Source organism: Ahaetulla prasina, chromosome 10, assembly GCF_028640845.1.
Source record: "Ahaetulla prasina isolate Xishuangbanna chromosome 10, ASM2864084v1, whole genome shotgun sequence".
Taxonomy (NCBI): Eukaryota; Metazoa; Chordata; class Lepidosauria; order Squamata; family Colubridae; genus Ahaetulla; species Ahaetulla prasina.
The window spans coordinates 22,855,256-22,877,380 of NC_080548.1; the positions used below are offsets into that span (position 1 = coordinate 22,855,256).

Consider the following 22,125-nt stretch of genomic DNA (forward strand, 5'->3'; position numbering starts at 1 on the left):
ACGTAAACCAGGGGGAAGTTCGTTCCAGAGCGTAGGAGCTCCGACAGAGAAGGCCCTGCCCCTGGGGGCCGCCAGCCAACTTAGACTTATGTTCCGCTTCACAGTGCTTTCCAGCCCTCTCTAAGCGGTTTACAGAGTCAGCCTCTTGCCCCCAACAATCGGGGTCCTCATTTTACCCACTTTGGAAAGACGGTAGGTTGAGTCAACTTTCAGCCTGGTGAGATCTGAACTGCCGAATTTCAGGCAGCCGGCTGTCAGCAGGAGGAGCCTGCAGTACTGCATTCTAACCACCGCGCCACCATGTGAATCACCATGGCTGTTAAGCGAATCATATGGTCATTAAGCAAATCTGGCTCCCCCCCCATTGACTTAGCTTGTTTGGAAGCCCCCTGGGAAAGTCAAAAACGGTGATCGCATGATTTGGGGCTCGGCAGCTATCATAAATACATGTTGATTTCCAAACATCAGAATTTTAATCACGTGATCATGAGGAATGTTTCAATGGTTGTAAGTGCAAGGATTGGTCATAAGTCACCTTTTTCAGTGCTGCCATAATTTCAAATGGTTGTTAAAGGTTTTGTTTTTAAAGTTGAAGACAATTTTGTGTCTAATATATTGCAGATCTGCAACGAAAGTTGGACCATAAGAAAGGCGGAGCGCCAAAGAATTGAGGCCTTTGAACTTGGGTGCTGGAGAAGACTTCTGCGAGTCCCTTGGACTGCAAGGCGATCAAACCGGTCAGTCCTAGAGGAGATCAACCCTGACTGCTCTTTAGAAGGCCAGATCCTGAAGATGAAACTCAAATACTTTGGCCACCTAATGAGAAGGAAGGACTCACTGGAGACGAGCCTAATGTTGGGAAAGATTGAGGGCAAAAGAAGAACGGGACAACAGAGAACAAGGTGGCTGGATGGAGTCCCTGAAGCAGTCAGCGTGAGCTTCAATGGACTCCAGAGGATGGTAGAGGACAGGAAGGCCTGGAGGAATGTTGTCCATGGGGTCGAAATGGGTTGGACACGACTTCGCAACTAACAACAACAACAACAAATAGTGCAGATTTGTCGTTCTACTGGTGCAAAATAACACCTATTTTATGATCACTTCAGTGGTTGCTAGTATGCTTCTGGGATCAACTCAAAGTGTTGGTTATCACCTATGCTGCCTCTACGGGGTGGTGCTGGGCTCATATAGGGACCACCTAGTTCACAATTATTCCATCTATCTTGTGACGTCATCATCCATAGATAAGGATGCTCAATAATGCCCTGACAAAAAAAATCTGCCAAGATTCTCAATCATCCAGGTCATGATTGTCCCAAAGGTGCTTTTTCAAGAGGCAACTGGACTTTCGGTTTTTCTTTGAGGACATTTCGCTTCTCACCCACGAAGCTTCTTCAGCTCTTTTCTCTCATTGAGAAGTTGGAGCTGTGCTTTCTGCGGGATGTTTTCTTCCATGTCCCTTCACTGTTGAAGAACGGCACAGGCTGTTGGGAATGAGTCTGTGTTGGCTGCATCTCAAGCTGAAGCGCAAATGGTTCCTGTAGTCTGCAATTTTTCTGGGAATCCGTTCATTCTCCTGCACCATTTGAAGGGCATTCATCCTAAAGCGCATAGCTAAGTGTCTATGGAGATCCTCAGTCATCCAGGTGACCATTGTCCCACAGGTGCTTTTTCAAGAGCCAGCTGGACTCTTGAACAGAGCTGAAGAAGCTTCTTGGATGAGAAAAACCGGAAAGTCCAGTTGCCTCTTGAAAAAAGGCAACCTGGGACAACCTGACAAAAAGTTGCATGACGTTAGAAGTTGGACTTTTCTGTGGCTGGCAGAATAACAAAGAGTTGGGAGGGACCTTGGAGCAAGGGTGCTATTTAGCAGGTTCTGGAGAACCGGTAGCAGACATTTTGAGTAGTTTGGAGAACTGGCAAATACCACTTCTGGCTGGCCCCAGAGTGGGGTGGGAAATGGAGATTTTGCAATATCCTTCCCCCAGGAGTGGGGAGGAAATGGGAATTTTGCAGTATCCTTCCCCTGCCACGCCCACCAAGCCGCACCACGCCACGCCCACAGAACCGGTAGTAAAAAAATTTGAATTCCATCACTGCCTTGGAGGTTGTCTAGTCCGTCATGCTATCCCCAACAGATACCATCATGCTTAGCCTCTTCTCTCCAGGCATTCAAGAAAGCATGCAAAACGTCTATGTTTAAACAGGTCTTGATTCCTTTTGATGTCTAGTTGGTGGAGATCAGGCACTTGCCTTATTATTGATGATGGTGATTGGCAGTATTATTCGCGGGTTGGGAATTGTTTTTATGTTGATGGTATGTACACCACCTGGAGTCTGACTGGAGCAGGAGAACATTTGGAGGAATAAATAAGAAGGAACCAAAATAAAATGTCCCTTCCTGGTGCCTACCGTAATACCTAACAATGCTGGCAATGCTATAGTTATGTTGTGAGCTATCTGCTCTGTAAATTACACACAATGGCCTCATCTTAGCCTCATTGTGGGACAATATGAGAAGTTATAATGGACAATTGCCCCACTGATCCAAATTTTGTAGACAGGCTTACAACCTTCACAATAAAAAAGGAGTTGGTGCACCATTATCCTTCGTATTAGAGCAATTATCCTCAACCCAACATGGAAGGGGACTACACTAATCCAAATTCTTAGCTGAAGAATATCAATCTATCTAGAGGATAGCAATAGCACTTAAGTCTTAAATACCGCTTCACAGTGTTTTTACAGCCCTCTCTAAGCGGTTTACAAAGTCAGCCTATCGCCCCCAACAATCTGGGTCCTCATTTTACCGACCTCAGAAGGATGGAAGGCTGAGTCATCCTTGAGCCTGGTGAGATTCGAACTGCCAAATTGCAGTCAGCCGGCAGTCAGTAGAAGGAGCCTGCAGTACTGCACTCTAACCACTGCACCACCGTGGCTCATCGCAGGATGCTAGTCTACTATTGAGTAATGACTCACTCTGTAGGTCTGGCCCTATAGCAATGTCTTTCATAAGCGCAAGTAGTCCTCAACGTACGACCACAATTGAGCCCCAAATTTCTGTTGCTAAGCAAGACCTTTGTTAAGTGAAATTTGCCCCATTTTTTTCACCTTTCTTGCCACAGTTGTTAAGCGAATCACTGTGGTTGTTAAGTGAACCTGGCTTTCCCGTTGACTTTGCTTCTCAGAAGGTCACAAAAGGGGATCACATGACCTTGGGACGACTGCAACCGTCATAAATATGAGTCAGTTGCCAACAGTCTGAATTTTTTCATCACCTGATCACGGGGATGCTGCAACGGTCATAAGTGTGAAAACTGGCCATAACTCACTCCGCCCCCCGGTGCTGTTGTAACTTTGAATGGTCACTAAATGAACTCTTGTAAATCGAGGACCCCCTTTATATTTAAAATTGGGAGGAAGGATAAAGACATTCCTCATAGTTTCGCATGAGCTGACCAACCCGGGCGTGGCAAGACATTAGGTCAGTCCCCCTTCTCCCCCTTCTCCTTTCTGCTCTTATGGGAGATCAACTGGATCTCCTCCAAGTCCTTCACCACCTGTTTTGGTGGGGAAAGTCAACACAGCCTTTTCACGATGGCACTGATAGGTGCCACACCTGGTCAAAAGGACACACACCTTTGCTATTTATGAGTCCTTTGTGCTGACGGGCTTTGCAGACCCCTGCAGTATATGTTGCCATAGCTTCCTGGCATCAGCTCAGACCTGAAATTAGGTCATTCCCAGAAGCCAACAGATGTTAATTTTGTGCATTTGTCCCCGTAAAGCTGGCTACTCCTTCTCCTCCTTCCCCTCTGCCCTGAATTACATGGCCTATGAAAATCCTCTAAGCGCTTACGTCCAGCCCCTTTGCCCAGCTGTTAGACAAAGTGTGTAGTTTCTGTTCAAAATATCAACGATATATTCGTTTATGCCTCCGAAACGGAATGAAGTTAGCAGGTACCTATGGTATATACCCTGGCGCAATTCTAGATGTGTTGGTACTGCACCTCCAGATGTTTCAGCCAACATGGCATTGGGATTGTGGAAGGGGACGTAAAGAATTTAGAGCAGCTAACAGGAAAGACAAATGAGTGGAGGGATTTCAGATTCCTGTTAAGATCTCCCCGAAGCTTGGGTTCCTCACAAACTCATGAGGATCATTGCTTGCTTTATTTTAATGTCACCTTCAATACAATTAAAAGCAATCTTCAATTTTAAAGGCTAACCAAGTCCAGTTGAATCATAGAGAATCCTCAGGATGGTGAACAGCAAGTAGGTACGCACTGACCATCAAGCTGTTGCTAACCAGCAGAGATGGTATTCAGCTGGTTCAGACCGGATTGGACGAACTGGTAGCAGCAACTGCAGATGGGCCCGAACTGGTAGCAGCTACTGCAGATGGGCCTGAACTGGTAGCAGCTACTGCAGATGGGCCTCAACTAGTAGCAGCAACTGCAGATGGGCCCGCCCACCCGCTGCCAGTGTAATGCCATCCTATTTAGCCATGTTTTCGAGGCTGGGCACATACGCGGAAGGCCCGTGTGCGAGCAAAGCACATGCACGGAAGGCCGGGCATTTGTGTGAAAGGTGCACATGCGTGTGAAGCGAGCGCGCGTGGGGCAAACCAGTGGTAAGAATATTGGAAACCCACCGCTGGTAACCAGGTAGTGGAATTAACAACTACAAGTCCCTTGTTCACAGTTTTTCTCCATGGCCGCAATGGATATTGGATATTTCTATTGAAACGCTAGTATTTTCTTAAGGGGATATATATGTACACACAAGTTATTATTAATTTCTGAAAATTCCATGCAGATTTCCAAATGTAAAAAGTCTATCTCTTGGCATTGTTAGGTTTAAACCTACATTATGGAGCCTACTCTCCCACCCCCTCAGACTTAAAGCAGCAAGCATAACTCTCAGCTGGTCTCCAGCAGCTGTATTTGAATGTTGGGTCTAGGATGGCATTTCTCAACCCCAGCAACTTTCAGATGTATGTATTTCAACTCCCAGAATTCCCCAATGCTGGCTGGGGAATTCTGGGAGTTGGAGTCCACGCTTCTGAAAGCTTCCGAGGTTCATATGGTAGCATTTCCTACAAAACTTTAAAGCAGGGGTCTCCAACCTTGGCAACTTTAAGACTTGTAGACGTCAACTCCCAGAGATCCTCAGCCAGCTTTGCTTTGCTGGCTGAGGAACTCTGGGAGTTGAAGTCCACAAGTCTTAAAGTTGCCAAGGTTGGAGACCCCTGCTTTAAAACATTGCTCTGAAAAATAGTATATGGCAGAATTTTCCTTCTTCTCAAATCTTCCTCAAACGTCCAGGACAGATGGTGAAAATTCACCCCAAACAAAACCACTAACAAATGCCAAGGTTGCTGGTTAGTTTCCCATCTTTCATTTTGCTTTTTTGCTTTTATTTTTTTATTACTGAGTCATATTCTTGGTTCCTGCCCAAACTACCAGTTCTGCCTTTTATGTAGGTCACTTGATTGGTGACGTCCCAATTCATAACATATAGCAATAGCACTTAGACTTACATGCCGCTTCACAGTGCTTTTACAGCCCTCTCTAAGCGGTTTACAGAGTCAGCCTATTGCCCGCAACAATCTGGGTCCTCATTTTACTGACCTCGAGAGGATGGAAAGCTGAGTCAATCTTGAGCCTCTCAGGATCAAACTCCTGGCTGTGGGCAGAGTTAACCTGCAGTACTGCATTCTAACCACTGTGCCACCACGGGTCTTATTATCTATAAGCTCTGCTCTGCAAGTCTCAAATTCCAATGTCTGAGACACAACATCCTTATCGTTGAGGAATGGGAACTGGGGGACCTTTTTTCCCTTAAAAAGTTGATTTCTTTAGAGCCTCATAAGTGCTATGCCATCCGTAGGCAGAGCCAAAACCAATAGTAGGTAAGGCCATTTCTGTCTCCCGCCTTTATACCTCTGTAATTAGCATAAAAAGCAAACCACAGATAGAGGAAACATATATGACCACTTATCTCTCTACCTTCTGCTTGCTCTTTCTATTGTATGGAGTTCCATTCGTTACCGAATACAATTTCTGGTCATCTAAGTCTCCCGGGATATAATAATAATAATAATAATAATAATAATAATAATAATAATAATAATAATAATAATAATAATAATAATAATAATAATAATAATTTAATTTTTATACCGCCCTTCTCCCGAAGGACTCAGGGTGGTGAACAGGCAGATAAAATAATACAATATATTACAATAAAAACACTATTTAAAAAACTTATTCAATAAAGCCTAAATTTAAAATACAATACAAAATATAAAATAAACCCCAATAAAATCCATGTTTAAAAACACTATTAAGCCAGTCCTGCACGAAAGAATAGATATGTTTTAAGCTCGCGGTGAAAGGTCCGGAGGTCAGGAAGTTGTCGAAGTCCTGGGGGAACTCATTCCAGAGGGTAGGTGCCCCCACAGAGAAGGCTCTCCCCCTTCTACATATACAAGTAGTATATGTAGTACTTGTATTGTAAGATTCTGCAAAAATTCCGATTTGGCAGTAGAGCTCTATATTCCCAATCTGAACTCCCTGCCAAGACATCAAACCCATACTTTGGTGGAGCGGTACCCAAGTTCTGGAACCATCTGTGCCACGCACAAGGCGACAGTCGTGCCCTAACACCTTTAAAAAACAACAAGTTACAGCCATTCGCTTAGTGACCGTTCAAAGACACTGTAAAGGTGACTTACGACTGGTCCCCACACTTACAACTATTGTGGCGTCTCTACAGTTGCGTGACCAAAATCCAGGTGTTTGGAGCCGACGTGTATTTACGCTCGCTGCAGTGTTCCGGTGTGTGTGTGTGTGTTATGTGATTCCCCATTTTATGACCTTCCTAGCTGACTTCCAACGAGCAAAGCGGAAGCCGGTTTCACTTAACGACTAGGTGATTCATTTAACAGCAGCAGGGATTCGCTGTTAAATCTATGGCGAAAAAGGTGATAAAAATCACTTAAAATCACTGCCTCGCTTAGCACTGGAAATTCTGGCTTCTATTGTGGCCGTAAATCGAGGACTATCTAGAAATGCCACTCTCCTAGTCATCTCCCTTCCTTTGCCCTGGACCTGCCTATTTTTTGAACTCAAGTGTTTCTCAACCTTGACAACTTTTAGATACTGACAACTCCCAGAATTCCCTAGCCAGCTCTGGGAGTTGGTCCACGCATCTTAAAGCTGACAAAGGTTGCGAAACACTGCTCTGAAATAATAGTTTTTTCCCCAGGTTAAAAACCATGTTTTGAGAGCAAGAATCTCCCCTTATGTCAAATGCTGTCATTAATCCAGTTTGTGTTATTGGGCAGGGCCAGGCTGGGCTTTTTGGCCATCCAACAGGTTCGGAGGCTTCTATCAGTATGTCTAATCAAGAATCTGGATTTGGGAAAAAAGGAGACCTCCGAGTCGAGACCCAACCTTTTGAATCCTTCACTCCCTGTGAAATTATGTTCAGCAATCATCCAATCTTTTGGGTGCCTGCCAATCGATCCAGAGGCCATTAGGCATATAATAATTGCAGTTTTTGAAGTCTTCGGTCTCTCCCCCTGCACCCCGCCCACCCCCTCCTCTTGGGAAAATCCAATCTTTCTGTTTCCTGCAACAATTTTACTTGGTAATAATCAATGGCTATCTTAAAGCATCTCACCAGACGTGTTTAAAAATCAATCCAAATGTTTACCGCCGCAGGAAATTAAGGGGGCAGACAATTACTTTGTGACAGAGAACGAGGCTTGGAAAACACACACACACACACACACATACACATCTGAAATAAAAGGCTTTATTTTGTCTAGCAGCAACATCTGCTTTATATAGTGTAAATGGACTTAGAACGGCTCCACATTTCCAAAGAGGAGACAGGTGCTCTATATTTTCACCCCAAGACGTAACAGTTCATTAGCTTGGGCAGCGGCTCCTCTCTGCTGTAATGCTGCCCTTGCTGTGGCAGTTGCGGTGATGGAACAAGATCTGAGGATACATACCCAGCTCTACAACCCACGTCACCCCCCCCCTAAAAAAAATATGTTTGAGAAGGGCACGGCAGCAAAATCTTGGGGTGAGTGGGAGAAACTCCAACCAGCTACCCTGTTGCCTCCACCCTAAGACGACCAAGGTAGGCCATTAGCTTCTATAGCCACTGCAAAATGTATTCTCAGATTCCCACGTTTATATGGGGGCAGATTCTATATCGCTCCCTCTCCAAAGCACTTATATATATATAGATACCAACATGGAAAGAATGATAGATTTGTTTTCCTTTTTAAAAAGCCAGGGATTATATCATATTATCATCATGGCTTCAAAATCTGAGGGACCGACCGGTTTGGACAAAACTCAGCGACACTTTTTCGTGCGGCTGTTGACAAAAATAGAATTGCCAACATGATCGCCAACGTCCGATGATGGATATGGAAGAAGAAGAAGGAGGAGGAGGAGAAAAAAGGAGAAGGAGGAGGAGGAGGAAATTATAGATAGTCCTCAACTTAAAACTGTTCATTTAGCAACCGTTCAAAGTTACAGTAGCACCAAAATTGCCTTATACACTGTAAGCCGCCCTGAGTCTTCGGAGAAGGGCGGGGTATAAATGTAAACAAAAACAAAAACAAAAACAAAATAAACCTTGCATTTACAACCATTGTTGCATCCCCACAGCCACACAATCAAAATTCATGCACGTGGCCACCAGCCTGCATTTACGATGGTTGTAGCGTCCTGGGGGTGTGTGTGTGTGTCACGTGATCACCGTTGGTGACCTTCGCAGCTGATTTCCAGCCAGCAAAGTCGACGGGCAAAGCTGGATTTACTTAAGGACCGCCTGATTCAGTTAACTGCAGTGATTCACCAGACAACCATGGTTATGACTAAAGGTCATAAAAATCAGATGCGACTCACTTAACGGCCACCTCGCTTAGCAATGGAAATTCTGGCCCTAATTACGGTTGTAAGTCGAGAACCCCCTGTATTCCAATTCACGTTTGGAAGTCAGAGCACTACCTTTTAAACCTCAGGTAAGAAGCAGTTGGGTGGTTTCTAGTTTATGTTGTAAGACACAAACGGCTCCTTTAGCAGACTGTGTGAACTTGGTGACTGCTTTCAGGAATAGTATGATTTGTTTGGCTATAGGATGTTATATGGATACAGGAGTTACGCAATCTTAGTTCTGATCCAGGGTTAAGCGTGCTCTAAAACAGTGATGGCTAACCTTTTCCAGTGCGTACATATGCGCCCAAACCCCCAAAATCCAATGTGTGTGCACCCCATGCAAGCGTCCTGCTCCCCGCATGCATATCCCCCACATGTGCCCGGTCTCCCATGTATGTGCGGCAGAGACCCGAAGACCAGCTGGCCGGTGGGAGGCGCGCGCATGCATGCGCAGCAGAGCTGAGCTGATGGCTCGCATGCCCACAGAGAGGACGCTGCATGTCACCTCTGGTACGCATGCTATCGGTTCGCCATCATGGCTCCAAAGTCTACCTGTACTGCCAAAATTCCGATTGACCGCTATAGAAAGTCATAGTTCTAATTTTTTTTGCTGCCAACTAATGGCTATTTAGGGACGCGGTGGCTCAGGGGCTAGGACGTTGAGCTTGTCGATCGAAAGGTCGACAGCTCAGCGGTTCGAATCCCTAGTGCTGCCGTGTAAGAGTCGGCAACGACTAGCATGTATGTGCGAGGGGAACCTTTACCTTTACCTAATGGCTATTCGGATGTTTCCACCTGAGCTTTAATAGGAACCCATTCCTATCCGTTTGTCTCATTTCACAAGATTGCCAATAACACAGGGAAGACAAACCTGTGGGCTCTACTTTGGACAGCTGTTACCTTGGGAGTCCCTAACCAGAGCTGGTTTCAAAGAAGGCCCTGGAACTGGCAGGAACACAGATGCAATAGGGAAGAAGGTTATCTCAGAGGACACCCTTAATTCAAGAAGTTGCTTTGAGTGCAAGAATTGAAAGTCAGTGCAATGTAATGGCTAGAGTATCAAGGTAATTTCTACCCTACAGATTTAGAGCAATTTTTTTTTTCAAATTTCCCTGTCATTACGCTGCCAAACTAAGCAGTAATGTGGACAGCTTCTCTATTGCGTCAACAATTCTAGGCTGCATAAACAGAGGGATAGAATCAAGATCACGTGAAGTGTTAATACCATTTTATAATGCTTTGCTAAAGCCACACTTGGAATACTGCATCCAGTTTTGGTCGCCACGATGTAAAAAAGATGTTCAGACTCTAGAAAGAGTGCAGAGAAGAGCAACCAAGATGATTAGGGGACTGGAGGCTAAAACATATAAAGAATGGTTGCAGGAACTGGGTATGTCTAGTTTAATGAAAAAAAGGACTAGGGGAGACATGATAGCAGTCTTCCAATATCTCAGGGGCTGCCACAAAGAAAAGGGAGTCAACCTGAAGGCAGGACAAGAGGCAATGGGTGGAAACTAATCAAGGAGAGAAGCAACTTAGAACGAAGGAGAAATTTCCTGACAGTGAGACCAATGAATCAGTGGAACAACTTGCCTCCAGAAGTTGTGAATGCTCCAACACTGGAAGTTTTTAAGAAGATGTTGGATAGACACTTGTCTGAAGTGGTGTAGGGTTTCCTGCCTAAGCAGGGGGTTGGACTAGAAGACCTCCAAGGTCCCTTCCAACTCTGTCATTCTATTCTAATGCTTGGGTGATGCAACAAAGATACTCTAAATCAGGGGTCTCCAACCTTGGTTTCTTTAAGACTTGTGGACTTCAACTCCCAGAGTCCCTCAGCCAGCAAAGCTGGCTGAGGAACTCTGGGAGCTGAAGTCCACAAGTCTTAAAGGGACCAAGGTTGGAGACCCCTGCTCTAAATCAGTACTGCAGAAGTGACCTAGGACTGGGGGTGGGGGACGGACGGACAATGAGGAAATGTTAATTTAGCCTTGGGATCATTGAATCGGCCACCATCTTTCTGTCTCACCCAGTTTGTGGTGACCATAAAAGAGAGGTGGGTAAGAGGAACCACATCTTGGTGGGAAAAAAAAGATAGGGCCCCAAATTTAGAGATAAATAAACCGATCCGCCCTTGGACCCCTACTCCCTTTCTTTCTAGCTTACTTTCATCCCTGCAGTCTAATTTAGAGGGTGGGGGGACGCTCTCTGTTGTGACAGTTGTTAAACAGTTGGGAGTAAAAATCCCCCCACGATCTGCTCTGCAAGTCACATGGAGGTCTAACAATAGAGCTTGAACTACCTTCTGGCCATCCTTGGTGAACACAATCTTGAACTCCCTGGAGAAAGGCGAGCACATAAAATGTAATTAATAAGTACTCTGGTTTCAGGAAAAAAAAGATAGGGCCCCAAATTTAGAGATAAATAAACCGATCCGCCCTTGGACCCCTACTCCCTTTCTTTCTAGCTTACTTTCATCCCTGCAGTCTAATTTAGAGGGTGGGGGGACGCTCTCTGTTGTGACAGTTGTTAAACAGTTGGGAGTAAAAATCCCCCCACGATCTGCTCTGCAAGTCACATGGAGGTCTAACAATAGAGCTTGAACTACCTTCTGGCCATCCTTGGTGAACACAATCTTGAACTCCCTGGAGAAAGGCGAGCACATAAAATGTAATTAATAAGTACTCTGGTTTCAGGAAAAAAAGAAAGAAAGAAAGAAACCAGGAGGCTGGATAAGATGAAGCTAATTTGTTCTGATCCAGCAGGGGCTTGTCTGAGGTTTGTCCATTGATTTCCAACTTGATTCATTAGAAACGTCTCTTGTAACAGGATTCCAATACTTCTGGCAGGGTATCTAAAGGCACTCTCTCACTAAATCGTCCCCCCAGATATCTAGAGATCCCAATTCCCAGAGAATGCCCACCCCCACAATAACATTGTTGACGGGAACTTGAGAAGACGTCGCCCCGGGACATCTCCTTAGTGGAAGTCAAAGGGACCCAGGGACCTTCCAAGAACCCTCCCTCCCTCAACATCCCTCCGCAGTGGCTGTGCCAGCTTAGGAGGCTGGGAATTGTTGCCGTGCCACATCCGGAAAGCATGCATTTCTCATTCTCAAAGCCGAGGCGGGCCAAAGCTGGTTGAATAGCTTCTCTCTGCCATTCAATAATTCGTTATTTGGTTCAGATGAAATGATGTGCGTGTCTGTATATTGTGTGTGTGTGTTTGTTTGTGTGTGTGCGTGCGTGCACGGGGAAACGACACACCCATCATCCCAACAGTCAGCTTCCAGAGAGGTGTTCAAAAGATCACCTTGAGTTACGGCAATGCTCATGGCTTATTTTTAGTTCACCGGTTGCACCGATGATCATTTTTTTGTCAGCTTCCTACATGGAGCCTTTTGAGGGGAGGGGGGGGCTCCCCTTTCCTTTCTCCATCATCCCTGGTGTTGCTGGCCAGGCTCTCCCCTCCCCTCCCTTCCCTCCCCCTCCCAAGCCTGTGTCAGCGATAGGCAATGGGGAGAGTCATTTGCATAGCTTAATACAGGCAAGGCAGGGCATTAGTATTCAGATAAATGCACTCCTTGCAACTTTGCCAACTTGAGATCACTGCAAATTTGAGTGGATTTCCACTGAGACAACAGAAGGCACATCCCTTAGGCCAGCTTTTGCTCCTGCCAAATTTCAGTCACACAGCTTCTCAATGAGATGGCTGCATTTAAAATTATTTTTATATATGGAGAGAGAGAGAGACGGGTGGGGGGAAGGAGTGGGGAATATAATCCTTTTCTATCATTTGTAGAGCCAGTTGGATTTTACTTGGAAAAGTGGAAAGGGGGGTGGGTGGGTGGGAAGAGAAAGGGGTTGTTTTGCTTTGCTTTATTTATCTCTCTATCTATCATGGTCTACATTGAGCAAACCGAAGCAAAGCGGGGGAGGTCAGCCTAGAGGATGGAGAGAGAGGGAGGGGGTGGGGGAATGGTAATGGTTCGACAACAAAAACGCTCAGTGTATCTATTTTGTATTTATACCGCGTGAACAGATTGGGGGGGGAACCGTAGGCATCAACCCAGGCGTGTCCGCGGGGAGAAGGAAAAATGCCAAGATGGCAAGGCCCAATCCATGCTACCAAAGCACCATGCCTTCTTTTCTTCCCCTCCCTCCATGTGTACCGTAACACATGGTAACGAGGGATAAAGCTTTGATCACATGGTTGTGCGGTTGCCATTTGGCTTTCTTGGCCCTCTTTTCCTGCGACACCCCTGCCCAAGGTCTTTTGCAGAGAGAGGAACTGGGGAGAACTTGAAGCTATTGTGGTGTGTGTGTGTGTGTGTGTGTGGAGGCGTGTATGGGGAAAATAAAACAGCCAAGGGGAGGAGGAACCGACGTGCCTTATTCTAGGTGACCCAAAGAGTCGAGCTTTGTGAAATTAGCTTTGCATCCATGCCGCAATTTCATTCGGTCAGGTGAAGATAGCCACCAGATGCAATTATACAGCAGCTTGATTAGGGCTTCACTTGATCCGTCGGATGGTTAGTGGCTTCTGTACGGCGGGAGCCCAAACCCACTTGGTTTCGCCACCGTTTGTTTTATTATGGGTGAACCCAAATAATTGGCTTACGTCCACCAGAGCAGCTACTAGCGTTCTCAAAAAACTCTTGCAAGAAACTCCACCGCTGCATTGTAATAGTGGATGGGTAGGTTTCGCCCCTCTCAAAAGAAATGTGTTATAGGTCTCTCTCGAAAAGCATGCAGCTGTCCTACGTCATTACTCTCTATCTTGGCACCGCGAGAGGCACCCTGACCTACAATTCTGACCATCTCCACTTCAGGGGCCAAAGTAACCCTAAGCCTGCAGTTCCGCAGATCAACCTTTCCTAACCTGGTTTCTCCAAACCCTGATATTGTCGAGACTAGAGTTATCAGAATTCCCAAATGTTGGAATCGCAAAAACCCCGACACTTCTGGAGGGCAGCAGAGGAAATGCTGGGACACGCCCCACCAACCGAGTTAAGCCTTATTGAAACCTATTCAAACTTCTGAGTAAACAAGCATAAAAAAAAACTATATTGGGATGAGCTAGGGAAAATATAGCTGACAATGTGGTTCCATTAAAACCATTATACTAAATTATAGATAAATTTTAATCAAGGCTTTTTTTTTCAGACAAATCCGACTGAGTCTACCTATATAATGCATTAAGTCATGAACTGTGGCTCAATTCATACCACATGCTAAGACAAGATCAATCAAATGATCCAATTACTGGTTGTCGAGGTCTTCTAGGCTTGGTAGAATGTAGGCATATCCCCCTACGTATGTGGAGCTAAGAAGATCATTATAGGTACTTCAAGAGATCACCAAGGCCAACCAAGAATAACCTACTAGGTCACAGGCTTCCTTTGACCAATCCTTGCTTTAGAATATTTTTCCGAATCTTTGCCAAAAAGAAAAATTCAAAGAACCAAGCATACCAGTGCTATGTTCACATCATAGGATAGCCCGGATACATTAAAAACGGGGGGGGGGGGTGCTATATTTGCACAATGCCCCAAATTTTAGATTTGTTTGCTTGTTGGTCTTGATTAGCTTAGTGTGACACACGAACGCAGCCTGTTTAGGGTGATGATGACTGTTCAACTTATTGTGCAAATTCAGAAAACGGATTAATCCAGTAATTAGATTTAATGTGTTATGTGAACACAGTACGTTCCTTAGGGAACCGGCGGCTGTGTGTCATGCTAGCAAGAAGTCTGAAGAACACCGCTTAGAGAAGAACCACCGGGATAATAGTGGATCTTAGGGCACCGATTCAACTGGCAAGTGATCCCAGCAAGCAAAGTAGATAGACCACTTCCTTCATTAGTGGCCTTTCGGTCGCCTGCCAAAACAACCTGAAGTTAATTCTGGAAAACGTGTAAGGTAAACACACCAACAGCATGTGTTTAACAACCAAGTGAAGGGTGCCATACCTAGAATAGAATAGATTTTTTTTTATTGGCCAAGTGTGATTGGACACACAAGGAATTTGTCTTGGTGCAGATGCTCTCAGTGTACATAAAAGAAAAGATACCTTCGTCAAGGTACAACACTTACAAACACTTAATGATAGTCATAGGGTCCAAATTTCACACTGAATGATACAACACTTGATGATAGTCATAGGGTACAAATAAGGGTGCCGTACCTAGGCAAGCTTTTGGATGACACAAGAGTTCTTCACGGGTCCAAAAAAGCACACATCCAACGGGCGTAATAATCCACTTTGTTAACTGCAGGACTCAGAAGGGGTGACATCCTTTGGAAATCAGACTCCCCACCCATCCCCTTGTTCTCCCCCTCTCCACGGTTGCCCTGTTAGGCTCTCATATTTTCCGGATGCTGCCTCTAGCTGTTGCTCAAGAGATATTATCATTAAAGAATCGTCCTCCTTTGCTGCTTCTCCCCTTCCCTCCCTCCCTCCCCCTTGTTCCAGCGAGGCGGTGCAGGCACCCCGGGATAAGAGCACCACGGCCACTCAGCAACCATTAGTGTTACTGCAAAGGAACTTGTAGCCACAGGGCAGCTAGAGCAAGCCAGGCATGTAAGTGTGAACTCTGCCTTCCTCTCCCCACGCATCCTGACCCCCTTAACTCTTCCCCGGGGGGGCCATCTTTCTACACTCCCATCTCTGTCACTAAGGCATCTGACAGCGGAGTTACCGGGACAGCCAGCAGCCTAGGGAAGAGGAAAACAAACGGTCAGCTTTCCGCTTCCCCACCTCAAACGCCCCCCCCCCCCGCCCCTCCATGTTGCTACTTTCTCTGTCCCGCTTAAAAGGGCTTCTGCGCCTTTAAGAGTTGCAGTCCGCATGACAGGGATAAGTTTAGCAGGTGCACCTTTGGTGGTGGCTGCACTGCGACTGGGCAAGCCCCTTTTTGGAGGTCTCTTTTCTTAGAGGGGGCATCTCTCTTCCCCCACTCCCACACCCCCACCCGGCTCCTCCCTGTGCTCCTCTCTGCCAGGCTGACCCTACCCACGGGCAGCCTTGGCACACCGGCTGCAAAGCAAGGGGAGAAGGCAGCCTTGTCTGCATAGGAGAAAGCAGGCAGCTCTCTGACTCCCCCCCACCTACCCACCCATCCACCAGGCCCCTCGGCTGCAGTTCAAGAGTCACTATTGTTCTCTCTAACCCAGTTGCAATTCTTCCCATCAGGAGGAGGCAGAGGTTTGCAACAGAGCTTCCCAAAATGAGCACATTGTGGGTCAGTAGCCAAAAAGGGCTGAACCTCTTTGCATTCTCCTCTACAGCCAGGAGAGCAACTCAGGCAGGATTCTGTGTTGCACAGGGATCCATCCAGCCCATCTAAGGGATCCACTCATCCCAAGTCAAGGCAGAACAATTATTTGGCACACTGAGGGAGGCTGCCTGCCCCCCTCCCCTCCCTTCTCCTCCCCACGGGTCTGGTTTGGATCAGCCGAAGAATATATAAAAAGTACGGCATCTGGGCATGTGCAGAGTGCACTTCACCCAGGGATGGTGCAATGGCAAACAAAGGGCTAATTTTTCAAGGGTCGGCTAAGAACATTGGCCCCCTAACATTGGACACCCAGTGATTCCCAGGCTGAAGGCAACCTGGACAGGGAGGTTGAAGGGGGGGGTCTGTATCCCATCACATCTGGAGGGCACTAGGTTGGAGAAAGCTACTCCACATCTTTTTGCCCTGGATATGAAATTGGTGTGTGTGTGTGTGTGTGTGTAAGGCCTTTTAAGCAGAGTGGTGTGCTGAGAGGGGGGGGGAGGAGAGAGAAAGAGTTATGGGACACATTACCCCAATGTCAAAATCTTCCCTTTAAGGAAAAGAGGAATGTTTCGCCGGCAGCGGAACCCCCCCTCCCCACGCCCCCTCCTCCCCGCCCCATGTCCAGATTTCCACGGGGGGGAAAGCCCGTGGGCAAAGGAGGAAAACGACCCCTGAATGACAAGGCGGTGGGCAAAACTACCGCTGGGGTGGGGGCCGGCAGAGGCGGCTGGGGAAGGGCGCGCCGGAGCTGCGACTGCCTTCTCGAGGTAGCGTCTCAAGGTTAACCGCGAGGGGGAGTCCGTCCGTCCGTCCGTCCGAGGGAGGGAGGGAGGGAGGCAGGCCACGAGCTCAACCCTGACCCATGCACGCCCCCCTCCCCACCCCGACTTTTTTTTTTTTAAACGGCGACCTGAGTCGGGACCCCCGCCTCTCCTCTCACCTGCAGAGCTCGCAGGAGGCTAATTCTGCGGGGGAGCCCCCCCTTACCCCAAGAAGACCCTCTTCTGCGGAGATGAACCTCCCATCTAGGGGGTTGGGTGGGTGGGTGGGGGATGGAGGGTGGGAGAAGGGAGAAGAAGAAGACCCCCTTTCTCCGGGGATGCGGGAGAAAAAGCTCCTCTCGCTCGCTCTCTCTCTCTTGCAGTGGCTTGCGCGGAAGCCCACCGCGTCCTCCCCCCTCCTTCCACGCGAAGGAGGGAGGGAGGCACGCCGTACCTCCAGCGAGTTTTCCTCAAGGTCATACGTACAGTACATTGCATACTCAAGGCTGGCAGGCGGAATTCGGGTGAAACCCACCCACCCAACCCTTCCACCCAACCCCTCGGCCGGTCCATCCCTCCCTCCCTCCTTCCCCCCTCCCTCCCCACAGGAAGGGTGCCAGGAGCTCCTGCCTCCCCGATGCCTCCTTTGCCTCTAACCATTGAACCGCACCGTTCCGGAGCCTTAAGATAGCATTTTCTTTTGGGAGGCTCTTGCGGCCCCCCCCTCCCTCCATCCCTTGCAGGGGACCCTCCCCTGCGATCCTCCCCCCCTTCCCTTTAAAGTCCTTGCATTAAAAAAAAAAGCAACCCCCCCCCAACTATTCCTTTCCTAGAAGAACTTGCTCTGTGCTGAATACTTTCAGGTAACCAACAGGATCCAGGAAGGAGGAGGAGGAGGTGGTGGTGGTCTCCGCCATGGCTTCTAACCCACCAAACGGGGGGGAAGGTGTGAAGTCCCCACCCAGGGGGGGTGTCCCCTCCCCACCCACTCTTCCCGCCTGCCCCCCCCCCACAACGAGAGGAACTTCTCCGATCGCCCCAAAGCAACAAGAAGCCAGCCAAACAGCCCGTACAGTACCTGCGTGCGCAAAGTAGCTCAGGGCGACGGTCCAAGAGAGCCAGATCGCCGGCTTCATGATGGGGAAGGGAGAGAGGGTAAAAGGCGCCGGTCGGAGAGGGCGTGCGCTCGGGGGCTGGGGACCGGGGCTCGCTGCGGGAGCCTCCGCTTCCCCCCCCCCGCCCCCGCCCCGGCCCGCCTCGCCCTTCTTCTCCCCAAAAAGGTTGGCTTCGGATTCCTCTGCCCGGGGTGGGTGGCGGCGGATGGTGGATTCCAAGAGTCCTTTGCAGTTCTCCCAACGCGAGAGAGATGCCGCTTCTGTCTTGACCTTGATGCTTGTCGCGGGGCAGCGCAGCTAACCGAGGCGGCGGCAGCAGCAAAAAAAAAAAGACAGCCCGGCAAAAAAAAGGGACTGAAAGAGGCCGAGAGTTAAAAAAAAACACACACACACTCCAATCCCGGGCTTGGCACCTCTTTCTCTCTCCCCCCCCCACCCCTCCCGCCACCTTCCCTTCACTTCGATGCCCGGGACCCTCCGAGTGGCTCCCCGGCTACTTGGCACACTGTCGCCGTCCACCTCCAGGGAGCTCGTGCTCATTCAGCAGGGCAGAGGCTGACCCCGCCCATCCCGGCTCCGGATTGGCTGCTCGGGAGGCTGCACTCATTGCGGGCTGCGGGTAGAGGGGAGGGGGCGGGTAGTGGGGGGGGGGAAGGAGGGGTGGGTGGGACGGAATCGCACGCTCGCGATCGGAAAAGCCGCTGGCCGGCAGGGCCGGGCCGCGGACTGAGCGGCGGAACGTCCGCTTCTCTCTCTCTCTCTCTCTCCGCGTCGGCCGGGCTTAGAAAGCGGGGATCGCGGGGATTCCGTGATCCGTGGAGTGGGGAAGGGGAGTGGGAGTGGTGGCGGGGGGGGGGGGGAGAAAGAAGCACTCGTGGCTTGCGGAAAAGGGGCCTGGGTCTGCGCTCGCAAGGCTTTTGGGGAGGGAGGAGGGGGCTAGTAAGAGGAGATCCCCCCCCCGGCAGGAGTGTGTGGGCTGAGATGGGGGGGTGGGTGGGTAGTTTTCGTATCCCCTTTCGCTCCCTAAAAACGGTCCGATTTGCAAAACGCCAAACTTAACATCCCGGGTCGGATCGTCATCCCCTTTTAACCAGCACGAGGTTGCGACCTTCGGAGGCTGCTGCGGGGTCACGAAAGGGGAGTTAATGCATTAATGGGGCGGGGGGGGAAAGAAAAAAAATCAGGAAAGGTGGCGTGTTTGGGATTTGCAACCATTAGTCGCTTAAGCGCCCTTGGAGGGACTCTGATTAATGGGGGGCGGGGGGGGGCTTTTGCCTGCCGGGTCTCTTGGAGGGAGGGGGGACTCTGATTAATGGGGGGCGGGGGGGGCTTTTGCCTGCCGGATCTCTTGGAGGGACGGGATGGGTGGGTAGCCCAAATCCTAGTGCCCCGGTTGACCGGAGATTCTCCTTTCCACCTCGGTACCTTTCCGACTTGCTTCTGCCTCAACGGCTCTTTTGTTGAAAATCGCGGTGTGTCTCCGCACACACCCCCGCTTCCCCCCGCCCGCCCTCTCTTACAGTAGTTCTAAGCGCCGGACTCTGCGCTGCAAAGTGTGGAAGTTGCATTATTTATTTGGGGCACTGGAGCTGGGAGACTCTTCTGACCCGCTTCGCAGGGAAAAGAAGAGCAAGAAAAGAATATATATAGATATAGGTATATATTTTCCCTCAGCTGCTCCGGGGAGAATCAGGCTGCACAACAACCTGATGCAACCACAACCACAACCACAACCCCCAACTCAGCAACTTCCCTGACCTTGGTGTTGCTTTCCCCTATTTGCATGCATCTGATTCCCCCCCCCCTTTACTTCGGGTATCCTGTGAGAAAGCAGAGGCTAAATTACCTGCGGAGCCAGTTCGCATTGCTACCTTGCTTGCCTAATTAACACAAATATGCGCATCGCCTCTGAATCGCCTAAGGATGGAGAAGAAGTCCATGCCAAACAAGGTGTTGCTTCCTTCTGGTGGAATGTACTTGGACGCCTGGCCTGTTTCGTGGGCAGCTGCTGGATCTCCTGGTGGCTCCCCTTTTGAAGTATTAAGATTTGATTTTCCTTCACTTTCCAAGATCGGCCAAGGTCATGGCTCAAGATTTAACTCAAGACACCTCTTCCCACCTGTGGGTTTTATTTATCCTTCTGTGCCACGGGAATTTATCCAGCAACTGCAATCTATTCCTGATCTCTGGGGATTTAAAAAAAGGAGCATTCTGGGAAGAGAGACATGAGATATCTAAACCGGATATACAGTATTTAAGGCTTACCTAGGGCTTTAAAGCATTCGTAGCAGCACATGCACCTTATTCTAGTCATCCTTGGGGCTACTATAAGTTTATACCCCTATTGCAGGCAGGGATGATGAAAAACTGAGGCCTGGGAACTCCCTTCATATGTGGAATTATAGATGGGCTCTGGTGACGAAAGGATTCTATTATTATTCCTGGACTTGATCTGAGATTGGATATTGGGGAGCGGGGGGGTGGGGGGGTGTTGACTGCTGATTCCTGGTAAGCTGTATGAAATATTTTCTATAATGAAAATGCAGCGAAGCGAACAGTGGCTCGGAAAGAAGGAGAAAGTCATACTTTCAATTTTTTTTCCTTTCTTTTTTTTCCTTAAAAAAAAAAAAGACGGTTACTTTTTTTTTTGGCATTTCCTGTGCCTGGAATTTGAACAGAAAGCCCATCTAATGATCATATTTCCTCGATCTTAAAATAGCTCTCTTCTGCTTTTTGCCTGGCTGCGCTAGAAACATTCGCACATGCACTGAGGCAGACCACGTGGGGTGTTTTTCAGACTTTGGCTTCTGTCGAGAACGAAGGGACCTACGTCTGTTTTGGGTTTGCGCCGATTTGTGGGAGCGCTTTGCTTGGGACAAGGGACCCGGGCACACCAAAAAGGGAGCAGGCCATTCAGTTCAGCCTGGCGAGATGCTTTGCAAGGCCAGTCCTGCTCCAAACTGACAACTTCCTTCAACTATTTCCTTCTTTGGGAAGGCGGCTTATTCTCCTTGCTGTCTGCTCCCTGTTCCTATTTCCTTACTCCCTCCCTTGCTTTCCTGGTTAGGAAACAGCATTAGGGGATTGGCATGCAGGAACGTGGGAAGTACAATTGAAGCATCCTGCATACATCCCTGATTCTAAATTAGGTTCACGCTGTGTCTGGGATTGGATCTACCAGATTCCTCCAACCAATTACCTGCATTCCGGGAAAGATGAAGGCAGCTTGCAGAAAGGGGTCTGTAAGGGATCTCTGGAGTGTTTTAGGCCAGGGTTGCCCCCCCCACTTGTCCTCCCCTTTCTGTCTTCAATACTTTTCCGTTTCACAGCACCAAATCGAGGTTGCCCCTCAGCTGACCTCCTTCCTAGTTCCCGGGTGGCATAGCCTTCTGAAACACCGAGCCGAAATGCCGTTGGGCTCTGGAGCCCCCACCCCTCCTTTTCTTACCATACGCCTTTCCCATTAGCATCTGTTCCCAATTATCTCTTGGAAGTGTGTGCAATAAGCAGCTGAGGGGTGTGTGTGTGTGTGTGTGTGTGTGTGTGTGAGGTTGGTGTAGGGATGTTTGTCCCCCTCCAGCATGTTACAATAATTGCATTAAGTCCTGTGCCCCTCAACTTTTTCAGGCCTCTCCAGGCTGGCCCAGCAGACTCTCAGACTTCCAGACCCCAGAGATCACTGTCACTTGTCTTAACAGCTTGCATAAATAGGACTCAAATCTTCTATCTAGTCCATCATCAAAATGACTTTGAGTGTCCAGCCCTGTGTTTCTCAACCTTGGCTACTTGAAGATGTGCGGACTTCCAACTCCCAGAATTCTCCAGCCAGCGTGGCCTTCGATCCTAGCCTTTCAGAAGGCAGAAGAGTTTTTAATCGCCTCCTCGCTGGCAAATGCAGTTATGTTAGAAAGAACCAGTTCGGTGTAGTGGTTAAGGCCCTGGCCTAGAATCCAGGAAACTTGAATTCTAGTCTCCTTAGGCATGAAAGCCAGTTAGTGACTGGA

At 48.4% G+C, this 22,125-nt stretch overlaps 1 protein-coding gene across 1 annotated transcript in view; it reads right to left on the reverse strand.

Annotated features, from left to right (window-relative positions):
- The window catches only part of KIRREL2 (kirre like nephrin family adhesion molecule 2), a 62,344-nt gene extending 43,928 nt beyond the window's left edge, over window positions 1–18,416 (reverse strand). Inside the window, exon 1 of the mRNA XM_058195898.1 lies at window positions 18,085–18,416. Coding sequence (XP_058051881.1) covers window positions 18,085–18,142 — 58 coding nt within the window. The 5' untranslated portion in view covers window positions 18,143–18,416. The remainder of the gene's footprint in view (window positions 1–18,084) is intronic.
- Window positions 18,417–22,125: the final 3,709 nt, after the last annotated feature.